Source organism: Tiliqua scincoides, chromosome 1 (assembly GCF_035046505.1).
Source record: "Tiliqua scincoides isolate rTilSci1 chromosome 1, rTilSci1.hap2, whole genome shotgun sequence".
In the NCBI taxonomy this organism is placed as follows: domain Eukaryota; kingdom Metazoa; phylum Chordata; class Lepidosauria; order Squamata; family Scincidae; genus Tiliqua; species Tiliqua scincoides.
In genome coordinates this window covers 106,725,594-106,738,755 of record NC_089821.1, presented here as the reverse complement: position 1 = coordinate 106,738,755, position 13,162 = coordinate 106,725,594, and the positions used below count along the sequence as shown (strand labels likewise).

The 13,162-nt window shown below is 42.2% G+C and overlaps 1 protein-coding gene across 1 annotated transcript in view; it reads right to left on the bottom strand.

The window, feature by feature from the left end:
* Positions 1 to 12,944, bottom strand: part of MAP3K20 (mitogen-activated protein kinase kinase kinase 20) — a 129,109-nt gene extending 116,165 nt beyond the window's left edge. Inside the window, exon 1 of the mRNA XM_066612242.1 lies at positions 12,791 to 12,944. Within this exon, the coding sequence (XP_066468339.1) occupies positions 12,791 to 12,825 (35 nt within the window). The 5' untranslated portion in view covers positions 12,826 to 12,944. The remainder of the gene's footprint in view (positions 1 to 12,790) is intronic.
* Between the last annotated feature and the right edge of the window lie 218 nt (positions 12,945 to 13,162).

Sequence of the window (13,162 nt, the reverse complement as noted above, 5' to 3'; positions counted from 1 at the left end):
CTTCCAGAAGTGGCTTAGTTGTCCCTTCAGCAGCAAGTGCAGAATAATTTATCTTGCTTGCAACACACAAAAACCCCATGTGTATGCCAAGAAAAGCTTTTTTTGTTTTTTAGAGCTCAGAGATCATATTTCCTACCAGTGGAACAGAATATCCTTCCTTTAAAGTCGCAAATCACAGGGGCTCTTCAAATCTTCTTAAAAACTATTATCTAGCCTGCAGATGGATCAATTGAGAAGACTGACCCCTGACCAAAGCATGATCAAACCAGAAATTCATGTCACATTCAGGTTAAAACCAAAGGCTAAAAATAAGTTTTCAGAGGCAAATCAGTGTAACTGAAAAGCCTGACTCAGGTCACACTGGCTAGATTTCACTGTGGATTTAATTTAGAGTTTTTTAAAAATGCTCAGCAAATAGCACCAGAATTTGTGCATGTTACCTTAAAATCATTATTAGGAGGTCCATTGGTTAAGACTGGAACATCTTTTTTAACAAATTGCAGTGCCAGCCTCTCCCGTCCAGATCTTGTCAGTAGTCAAAATCCTGGCCCATGTGCCGCCTGGGGCCAGGACTGCAGAATGCCAACCCTTTCAGAAGACTGCTGCATCCCCCCCCCCCAGTTATCAGAGCCTCTGGAGCCTTGCGTGACATCCCCTGACCCTCCAAAAGCCTTCTGATGCTTCCAGAAGGCCTTTGAACACTACTTCTGGTTTTGTTGGACGCAGTGCAAAGCCCCTGGCCCTCAGAAGGGATCCGGAGGGCAAGTAGTGGTGGCAACAGGGGGCGACCCCCACAGGAATCAAAAGTAAAATGCCCTGGGGCATTTGCCCCTCCGCCCCCCTCCAGGAATGGCACTGCTTGTTAGTGATACATGAAAAGGGGCTTTAACCCTTTTCCCTGCATTGTTTTCTGTTTTATTTCTCCTTCTGAGGTCAGTTGCCCACAAAGCAGTTTCCTGCAGCAAATAGTTGCTTCAAGAGCAGAGTTTGAGGGACAGGATTCTAGGGAGAAAACAACACAGAGGTAAAGTGTTAATCCCCCCCCTTCCTACACACCACAGGTGTGATCTGAATCAGATAACCCCATGGTTACGTTGTTAAAAAAAGAGATGTTGCCAACCTTAAGTACATATCTTAAGGCATAATCCTAGTCGGACACCACACCAATGCTGCACAGATGCCAGTGCAATGTCTGACATATTGGGTAATTGGGTAAGAGGCACTTTTTCAAGTGGGTGCTCCTTTTTTAGCAGGGGGAGAGTAACTGGCCCACCTCACCCCAGCACTGTCTGTTCTAGTGGCTGCCTGCTGGTATTCCTTGGCATCTTTTTAGATTGTGAGCCCTTTTGGGACAGGGAGCCATTTAGTTATTTGATTTTTCTCTGTAAACCGCTTTGTGAACTTTAGTTGAAAAGCAGTATATTAATAATAATAATAATATCCTAATTCCATTCTGGCAATGCCACACCAAAACCAGAACAATGAGGGCCAAACACCAAGCCTCTCTTGGCAAAACAATGCTGACTCAGCCCCTCCCAGTAACACCCCAACAACACCACCCATTATCCACAGAGCAACACACTGACAGATGTGCATCGCTGCTGTGAAACTAGCATACCATCAATGAGACATCTGTATGTCATTGCTGTGAAGTTGGAACATCATTCATGTAACATCCATGTGATGTCCAAGGAGCCAATCACTGCACCCAATCAGCCCTAACACAGTAGCCAGAGAAGCACCACCAGGGTGAACTGAATAGGGGGTGGGGACTGCTCCAGGGCCAGTGAGTGGCCAATGGACAACCCTCTGCTAGCCACTAGGAAAGAACAACACAGCCATAGGCACCATCCCCACCCATGGGGAGATACCCCAGAATCACTACAAACAATATGACTCGCAGATGCCACAGTATCCCCACCTCCTACAGATGGCATCAGCAGCAAAGGAACTAAAGCAATGAAGTGCTAGGAGCCCCTGCATTCAAGGTTCAAGATTCACTCACAAACAACTTATGCTTCCCAAACAGAACTCTCTCAAAAACTGGACTCATAACTTGCAGGATCAGCACTGATTGTATATTATTATTATTAACAGTATTTATATACCGCTTTTCAGCTAAAAGTTCAGAAAGCGGTTTACAAAGAAAAATCAAATAACTAAATGGCTCCCTGTCCCAAAAGGGCTCACAATCTAAAAATATGCAAAAGAATACCAGCAGACAGCCAATAGAACAGACACTGCTGGGGTGAGATGGGCCAGTTACTCTCCCCCTGCTAAAAAAAGAGGAGCACCCACTTGAAAAGGTGCCTCTTACAATACAGATACCGGTTTCTAGATGTGTGCTTTAAATATGAGGAATAACACAGGCCTACAAAACTGAGGGTCAGAAAAGTTTTTCCCAAACTTTATGGTGGTTTGATATGAGTTTGGGGTGCCAATTCAAAAAATGGCATCTGTTTTGCCCGATCACATCTAGTTTTGGAGATATAGTATAGCCTCATTAGTGAATGGTTCAAGCAGCTTCCTCGTGACAAAGCCATGGTGTAGGCTTCCTCATGAGGAAGCTGCTTGAACCATTCACTAATGAGGCTATGCCGTGTCTCCAAAACTAGACGTGATAGGGCAAAATGGATGCCATTTTTTGAATCAGCACCCCAAATATACCCAGGAATCGGTGTAACGTTTAAGGAAGCAAAATGTGTGTTGGCCTGTGTAATAGCCAGTCAAAGACAAATTATCTGGGCTGAACTGACTTTAGTACCCACTGGGCACAGCAGAAAATTTGCAGCCACTTTTACCAGGTTCTAACAAGATTACCTGTTAGTTGGTGGTTAAAACTTTTACATTTGTCATTGCTGCAATGGAATACTGCTGAATTGCAATGTACAAGGACTGCAATGTACTTTGTTTTGCCTGCTGCTGACTTTATGACAAAATAGATTCACAGACAGCATTCTAGCCGCTCACTTGTCAGTTCAGCTCCCAAGAAGGCAATCTCTACAGCTAGGGAATAAAGCAGGGGTGCAAACGCTTTAACTAGGTTTTATAAATGGTAACAGTGTACAGTACAGGAAGATTTACAATATATCTGAATGGGGTCCAAACTACATGTTATAAAAGACACACAGCTGTTCCCGCTCCAAGTCTTTCCTCCATTTCTGTCTTGCAGTGTCTAATACATGACATCTTTGGGTTGTGCCTCTCCGCACTCCTGTGTAACATCATTGTGGGATGTGGGCAGAAAGACACATACTGCAATGACATTACATTCTGGATGGTTTGTGATACAAAAGTGAAGGCAGTTCCATGTTTCTTATAACATTTAGTTTGCTCCTAGTGGCAAGGGAAAGAGAGGCAGAACAAAGTTCAGACAGAAAAAGGAAATGAGCTTTTGCAATACTTGGGTCAAGATCTAGGTTGGCACATGTGCAAGTAACCGATAATTTCTACATACATTTGAAATGGTTGATGGGGCAACACTCAGTCTGCAGTCTTCCATTAAAAAAAGGAAATGGTTGGTAACTTGTGATAGAATTGGCCTTAAGATTGGTCTAATTAATTATGGATTGAATGATATGAAATTTTATAACGATATTAGCATTCTGCAGCAAATCTGGCCTATATTCAAAACACAGATATCATAGAATAAAGTAAAGTTCTGAGCCTAAATACACATGGAAATACATTTCACTGAAATCAAGGGAAAATGCTTCCAAGAAAATGGATTTAGGATCAGAATGCAAGTTTTCTTTGTATTTCAAAGCAAGTCTGAAGAGCTAACTGTTTGGATCTTAAATATCCCTCTACATAACACTACATCTTCAGTGATAATTTTCAAGCAGTGCTTTCTTTTGAAATAAGGAAAACATCGTCCTGAACCTTCCTGGGTCCCACTATCCTATCATTTGCAGAAACACAATTGGGAGCTCCCAGCTGCTATTGTACAAGAGCTGTGGGGAAGGTTATGGCGATTGGCTTTGTTGTCTGCAACAGATTAGTAACACAGAGCCTGATGTGAATTTGAAGAATTAGTTCTGTCATTATCGACCATATAGAGACATTTCTAAAGTAACTATCACTTCATGAAAGGGAAATGCTTTGTTTTCATAAGGTGACATTTACTATAGAAATGTCTCTATATGATGGATTGAACTTCAGTTTTGATCTAAATAAGTTAATGTAGCTTGGAAGTCATGCAATCCAAGAAGTGAACTTATATTCTGTAGATATGCTGAAGGGGAGAGGAGTGAACTTCATGGCAATTATTTTTATAGAGAGCTTAGAAACTGTTGTCTTTCACACGAAAGAGAAAAGACTCAGGAGAAATCTTTTGTTGCATTTTGTATTTCAATTTTAACGCCCAGCAGTCTATTGTCATATGTGCTTTGTATGTTCAACTCTTTAGCAACAGCAAGCTTAGTTCAATATAGTTAAATAGATGCTCAGTGGGTTCCCATAGTTTGCTTTCATGCCCATCTTTAACTGTAGGCTTCACTTGATCCAAAGTGAGAATACTAGGCATAGGAAAGAGACAGCGCTCAGCCCTGTGCATAGTACCATATAGTATAATGTGCTAAAGAAAACTACAGAGTAGCGATCGTTCCCCCCTCCCCCTGCTCTGAAAATGCCCAGAATTGGGATTCTGGTTCCCTTGAGGGTTGGTCACCTACCAAAATTTGCAGAAGATTAAGTTTATAGATAGCTATTTCATTGGTTACTTGAGGCCAACAAGAACTGTTTCCTGGCAACCAGGCACAGAAGATTTACAAAGTTTATTCCTTTCTTTCCCTTTAGGTCACAAAAGGCTAACATAGATATGTTTGGGCAAATGGGCCAGTAAACATTTCTGCTGACTTATTTTCAAGGCTGGATTAGACTTTTCACATTCTAAGGCTTGATCAGACTTGGAAAACACAGAAACAAAAAAGTCCTTCTTGATTTAGTCTATAACTTGTCCTGGAGTCTTCTAATGCTCTCTAACTTTCCCCCCCATGGGTCTGTTTGTAAGTCATTTTATTAATAAATTCTGTTCAGTAATGCCTGTCTTTGCTATTGCAGCTGTCAGTTTCAGTTGGGACACTATCAGTGCTATCAGTTTCACTCCCAACTTTCACCCAGGACACCATTCCATTTCACTCTGGATGCTGCCAGTGTTGTCAGTTTCACTACAGAGGTTCTGGGGATTATCCTAAGCAGCTTCTCTACCCAGCAGCATCAATTGCAAATCGCAAGTCAGGGCTGAAAGTGTTCGTTCATAAGCTGCGCATTTACACATAGAGAACTTCTGCGCTAAATCAGATCCCTGGTCCATCTAGCTTAGTGTCATCTACACTGATACAGCAGCTCTCCAGGGTTTCCCAGACCTACCTGGAGATGACAAGAATTAAACCAGGCACTTTCTGCATACAAAGCATGCACTATTCCACTGAGCTACAATCCTGTCTCAACAGTTGTCACAACTTAATACATATGAATGCCCTGCTTGCTTCCCCCACTCAGTCCACAGCATCTCCCTAATTTCAACAGGCAGGAACCAGGGAAAGGGTTTTTCCTGTGGCATCCCCTGATTCTGGAATTTACTCTCTGGGGAGATGAGTCATATCCCTATGCTCCCTGCTTCTAAAACAATGTTTACCTCCTATCTTTTCTGTCAAGCTTTTAATTAGTGTGCATGTGGCTGTACAAGTGCCGACTGTTTCTAAGAGACATCTTTCTGACAGACTTTTATTTTTGGTTTTCAGCAGGATTTTAAGTTTAAACTGTTTATATGCTAATGTTTTTTGATTACTTTTTTATGTTGTTCACCAACTTCTGAGGCATTTTGCTTGAAAGGTGGAATTTTTAAAAATCTCTTTGTTAAATGGTGAACAAGATATCATGGGTAGAAGATGCAGTTTTCATAATCAACCTACAAAACTACCACAAAGGAGGGCATTTTGAAAATTGATCATGGTCTACCTTTGTTCCGATTCACCTGCCACTTATGTATTCCTAGGTGGATGAGAAACCACACACATAAACTAATATTTCCCCTGTCAGTTGGTAAAGGTGTTAACAAATTGCCCATTCAGAAAACTGGCACATTCTCTCTGCCATGCTCCCTCCCTCTCTCAAAGCTGCTGATCAGCACAAGAGCAGATTTTCTTACAGAGTTAAATGCACATGTGTGGTCTGGATCTTTTAGACAGCTTATTTTTCTGCTGCTCTCAATTGGTGTTTTATTGAGCTTTCCAGAGTTATGAATTAATAATTTATTTTAACTGCATTTTACTGCCATTATATTTCATTGATTTGCAAACTGCTTGGATTGTAGATGAGGAGACTAGGTGGGTAAAAATAGTATCAGTCTAAATAAAGTGCCTTGTGTTGCTATGCAAAATCACAGATTTTTCACTCAGATCTAGAAAGCTTTTTCTAGATGGCTTGGAATCTGCTTAGAGAGGAAGTACCATTCCACCATGTATTAAGAAAGACCAAATTATCAATTCATGAAAGTACCACAAGTTCTTTCTACTAGAACATTATTTCAAAGAAAAGGGCCTTCTTCTGTGTAGATTTCTGTTCCTTTTTCCATGAAGGCCCACCATAGCCTGTCACTGTGGATGCCAAGAAGAAGGCACAGATGTATTAATTCCAACAAGCCTTTGGAGAAAGTGAAACACTTGGATTCACTGCCTTTTAAAAGGAATAGTAGTCTAAATATAGGTGAAATTGTATAAATTGGCTTTGAGCTGTCTGTGACAGATCAGGAGAAAGATCTTGGGGTGGTGGTGGACAGGTCAATGAAAGTGTCGACCCTATGTGTGGTGGCAGTGAAGAAGGCCAATTCTATGCTTGGGATCATTAGAAAAGGTATTGAGAACAAAACGGCTAATATTATAATGCCATTGTACAAATCTATGGTAAGGCCACACCTGGAGTATTGTGTCCAGGTCTGGTTGCTACATCTCAAAAAAGACATAGTGGAAATGGAAAAGGTGCAAAAGAGAGCAACTAAAATGATTACTGGGCTGGGGCACCTTCCTTATGAGGAAAGGCTACGGCATTTGGGCCTCTTCAGCCTAGAAAAGTGGCGCCTGAGGGGGGACATGACTGAGACATACAAAATTATGCACGGGAAGGAGTGGATACAGAGATGCTCTTTACACTCTCACATAACAACAGAACCAGGGGACATCTGCTAAAAATGAGTGTTGGGAGAGTTAAAACAGACAAAAGAAAATATTTCTTTACTCAGCGTGTGGTTGGTCTGTGGAACTCCTTGCCATAGGATGTGGTGATGGAGTCTGGCCTGGATGCCTTTACAAGGGGATTGGACAAGTTTCTGGAGGAAAAATCCATTATGGGTTACAAGCCATGATGTGTATGTGCAACCTCCTGATTTCAGAAATGGGCTATGTCAGAATGCCAGATGCAAGGGAGGGCACCCGAATGAGGTCTCTTGTTATCTGGTGTGCTCCCTGGGGCATTTGGTGGGCCGCTGTGAGATACAGGAAGCTGGACTAGATGGGCCTATGGCCTGATCCAGTGGGGCTGTTCTTATGTATGTTCCTTGAAAATCACCTTGAATCTCATCAAAAACAGGGAGTCTGGTATGACCTGAACATGGGGGAAAGGGTTGACTATTTATGAGTGGTTAATATCAAACCCTACATACACTTGGTGATAAAACAATCATGGGTAAACGATCACCATGTGACGGTCATCATTCAGGGTTGAAATTTTGAGCTTTAGTTCAAACTTTGTTTTTCATTACGATGAGAATGTTTGGACTTGAAACATACCTGGATTCTAATCTTTGTAATCAGATAGAAATCAGATAGTCACATGACATTACTTTTTTTTTACATGCATTCTTCCTCTGCCTGAATTTTTGACAAATTCTTCTTCACACTGCATTTGTACTTTTGACTTTGTAGGTTTAAAAGAAAAATTATACTAGCAAGTCATAGACACTTTAAATTTACCATTTCACATTAATTTTATTTACTGAATTGTAAATGATTGGCTAAACATAAAAAGTATCATAACAAAAGAAAAAGAATAGCACATATTTCATGAAATGAATACACCATATCACCACCCAATGAACAAACTATGTATCTCAACAGAATAACAAATTTTTGACACTACCTGTTATATACAAACATGCACAAACACCTGGTTATCATACTACTAATTTATTTGGACCTTTCATTCACTATACTTCCAAAGTTTCAAAAACATGAAATATTCTTCACTAATCTTTCTTTTTCACTTTAGATCTAATCCAAACAAGGCATAAAGTAGCTTTCAGTGTTCCTTTTGGAAGGAAACGTGCCAATGTATTGCCAATAAAGCAGTACTACATTTGAGCTAGCATATACAGCAGAGTGTGCCAAGTTTCCTTATTTGGAAAAAACAGTCCCATGGCTTTCAAGAACTTTGACCATCCATTTTTAGATTCATGATTTTGTATCCCAATACCGCACTCAGCTCTTCAAATGCAGTCCCTTCCAAGCATCCAGAAACAAAATGAACCAACACTTTAACAGATAGATAGGAAAGAAATTCATGTAATATTATGTTAAGCTACTATTTCATGGGGTGAAATGCATTAGAAAGTCCTACTGATAAAATCATAAACATAGCTTTGATTTGTTTAATATAACTAAAGGCTGACACAAACATTTTATGTGCTGTTAGGAGGCCTGCCATCTTTATATTTCCCAAGGAATCATGGGGTCTACAATAGCTGCCTAATAGCAGAAATAGAAAAAAGTTTCACCACCTAATTTCCTGCCTGTTAGCTGCTATTAAAAGCACAAGAGTCTTGTTAGGAAAAAAAGTTGACAACCCTAGCCCTTAACACAGCCTATCACTGAATTTTATCTCTGCTTTTATTTTGTTATTCCTTAACTTCTGAAAAATCCAAACTCAATTGGTTAGCTAGGCACTACAGAAACTAAGCTGACATATGGACAGAATTCCAGTAATGCATGTTCTCTCTCCTGTTTGAAAACTAAGGAATGATCTTTTTAAAAAATCAAAACCTTATCCAACTCTGATTTCTAGTTTTATCTAAATAACCATGATCTGCATAGCAGAGGTGACCTATGGGCAAGAACTGGTATTGCATAGTGGCTGCAAGCACATGCTATGTGCTGGATGCGCCTCAAGCTTCAACATGAACATAAAAGCTGGTCCTTATCAGTAAGGCCCTATTAGAGAATGTCCTCCCCAAGGAGACTCAGGGCCCAAACCTGAACTCTCTCAGCATCTGTGCTAAGCTCCAGCACTGAACTCCAGCGCCGGTGCTGGTTGTTGCAAATGTGCTGTAAGGGATTCCAGAAGCACCGAAGTTTCAGGGTGGGGGGAAGTACTTTTGGATCAGGGGAGTAATTTCGGGATGGGGGAGGGCAGGACAGGGAGAGGAATCGAGACAGGAGGGGGGTGGGACCGGTGGAGCTCTGCTCCACAGGATCCTGAACTTCCTATCAGGCCAGAATGCCCGACACGAAGTCTCTCGAGCCTGCACTGGCAAAATAGCCAAACTCTGGTGCCCTCCACTGTACCGTTAGATGCAGTAGTAGCTGGTTTGGCACCACTACACCCAGCGGAACCACCAGCTTCAGGGTTGGGTTGCCCCTCAGTGTTCTTATTAGTATGAATTATTGTATATGCCAAGTTAACATCTGTTAAGACCAGATATTTTAGTAGCAGGTTGCCTGAACAGTGACCTGATGGATCTATGCTATTAGGGTTTTAGCTTTTCAAACCACTAGTGTTATGATTTCATTGATGCTTTTAGTAACATTTTAAAATACTGTATGTTATTTTAAGCATTTTAAATAAAGTTTGTGAACTGCACTTAGAAAAAGCACAGTGAGGGCACAATCCAGACTGCTGCAGGCACAGCTTCTGTGCTGGGAAGATTCCCATAGGCTCAGCAGAGCCCCATCCCCCTACCTGCACATGCACACAGGCAGTACTGGGGGCCCTTGGGGTGAATGGAACCTTTGCATGTACCTTCCACATTCTCACTCCAGCTCTCTCCCTTCTGCACACTGCAAGTTATCTATGATCTGAAGCACTGGTATCAAGGCTAGAGGGAAGGCTGGCTGGGGATACAGGACATACACACAGACTTTCCATTCCTCCTTATGCCCCTTGTGTTACCTGTGCACACCTAGCCATGCAGGAAATGAGACACTATAAAGCCTATGGAATTTAGATGCCACCTCTGAAGATACAGCGGACTAGACTGTGCCCCTAGTATTATTATTACTACATCTACATGTGTTCCCATTTTAAAGAATTGTAGTTAAACATAGGCATTTCAAGCAAAACAACAGTTTTATTATAGGTCTTGGGTATGACAGATTGGAGAGAAAGAAACAGATACTTTCTGTTTTCCATATGGACATGCAATCCTCAATAAGTTGCTAGATTTTTTTTTTTGCATCATTCAAGTTCCAGCTGTATAATGGTTTTAGAATACTACAAAGATTCAAACAAAGCATTTCAATGTAAGGTTACAATTATGCAAATAGAGCTACGCTAGGGAAGATACATCTGTTCCACAAGGTTATGCCCCAAACTTCTGGATAAGGCTTAAAAATTGTGTTAGGTTTTGATGCTTCTGCTTGTTACAACTGTTCAGGCTTTGGAATTTTTAGATTACGAGCCCATTAATAATACAAGCTGTATTGAAAATGTAGACTTTGAAAACCATTTTCTTTTCTTCTGAGTGAAACTGGCCATTTTTGAAAAACTGAATGTTCTGGTCTTTGTGCTTTAGCCTAGTCCTTCAGACCCATAATCTGCCTTATCAGCTTCTACTTTAACTGCTCAGTTGCAAACCAGTGGCCGTCTACCGCAAGCACTTGGACTTCTCCAGGACTAGAAGGTTCTTCCCATATTCTAACAAGTTCATTGAGGCAATTATCCCCCATGCCCACAGAATTATCTAATGCAGTTACATAAACATAAAGGTTTATTATTTTAAAAAAAAACCAACTGAAATACCTTACAGAAGTCCCTTTACCTTCCAATAAGGCAATCACAAGAGAGCTTTCAGAAAATAATACATAACAAAGGCAGCAAACATCATCTACATATCTACAGTTGCAGGCTTACTGAACTCTGGGCCCACTTGGTATTCCAATAAATAGTAGAACTCCTGGCTGCAAGACTAGCTATATCTCTCCGCAAAACACTCAATCTAACTTAAATACCCTTCTTCACTATTGCAGTGTGATTTTAGATCTGTTACTGTAGGATTTAAACTATGCCTTTAGAATCCCAGGAATGAAAAATTGGTTGTACTAAACATTAATAAATAAAATTGGTTATAATGTATTTTGAACCCTCTGTTTCAGGCAGCAGCCCTATGAACACTTCTGTGGGACAGTCTGCATTTCAACATTACAGCACTTTGGGTTTTTTATGCAGTGTTCCACCTACACCAAACCAAATTGGATTTGCGCCATAACCTAAAACTCTGGGATGTACATTCAAACAAACATACCTAGAATTGGCCTGTCAAGAGCTATGACATGGCATATTATATCCAGGGCTATTGAAATCTTACCCAGAGGATCAGACCGCATTCTTTAATACTAACAAACATAACTAAATAGTTTCCCAGGGAAGACTTTTAGAAAACATTTCCAAATGCTAAGCAAATAACAAGGTTTTTAATCTTGGGCATTTTTCATGAATGCTAAAGTTTTTCATATTGTTTGAGTTTTTTATTTTAAGTTGGCTTGCATGCAGGCCAATGTCCTAAAGCAGTGGTTCCTAACCTGGAGTACATGTTCCCCCAGGGGTACTTGACAGAACTTTTAGGAGTACTCAAGAATTGAATAATGGTGGGAAAAGTCAGGTCTGTATTAGAATGACTTGAGGGGCTGGCAGGGCAGGGAGAAAGGCAGCTAGCTGGCTGAGAAAGCCCCGCCAATGGCTAGTTTTTGGTAATCAATTTGGGTATTATCAGATATGGATCAGTAATTGAAAACAAATAAATTTGAAAGAACAGCAACTATATTAATTACAAACACTTTGTAATTAGTTTATGGGTACAATTTATGGAAGTGGGCCATCAACTGAAAAAAAGGTTGAGAACCACAGACTTAAAGTTTACTCTTCATCTAGAAAAAAAGTAGAGTATAGTATTGCAATAATAACTTTCTGTCAGATAGACTCAGCCTTGCAGGCTGGGAAATACCCAAAAGAGGAGATGACAGATGACCTTAATCATGCCAGCAGCACCTACCGCAAGGGTGGGTGGGGTTGGGTGGCACAGGTATACCCAATTCTGCAAGAACCAGTAAGGCCAGGGCCTAGCGGGATAACATCTTTCCCATCTCCCTACCAAGTTAACTTGGGAAGAGAGAGAGAAAGTAGGCAGAGAAGAGCGCGTGTGGACCTCCCTGAGCAGGAAATGATCCTTTCAACTTGCTGCAACAGTTACATAAATCCTCTTGGCAGGCAAAGGGGGCTGCGTGTGAGCACTGCCGCTGCCCCCTTCCCAGCAGGGCGAGGCTTAGAGCACAATTCTAACAGGGACAAGCAGTGGGGGGGGGGAGAGACAGGTGAGGCAGAGCCTCCCCACCAGAAAGCGCTGCCCCCGTGGGAGGCGCCCGAGCACCCTGCGTAGGAGGTGGGTGCTTCCCACGGCAGCGGAGCTTTTCGAAGGACTCAGGTGAGGAGGTTCGGCCTCACCTGCCTTCCCACCCATCCCACGTGCCTGAATCCTATGCATGTCTACTCAGAAGCAAGTCCCATTATAGTCAATAAAGCTTACTCCCAGGGAAGTGTGGACAGGACTGCAGCCTTCATTGCCAGCCTCCCAAGCGCCCCAGGAGCGGGCTACGGTGCCAGCCAGCTTCCAGGGTTCTTCGGGCAGCCAAGCAAGCACGCCTGCCTGCCTGGACCGACCCTGTCCAGAGGACGCACCAGCGGGGTCCAGCCTCCGGCTACTCTCCACCCACCGCACCGCGCACCCCTCCCCAGCCCCTGGCGCACTCGGCAGCGCGCGCGCTCCCTTACCTTGCTCAGGGGGCTCCCGCTGGCCCGCGCCCGCCCAGAGAAGTTGTGGCCAGCAGCAAGTGGCGCTCCTGCAGCCGCACTCGTGGGGTGTGTGTGTTCTGCCTCCCACGCTTCCGGTTAATGTCAA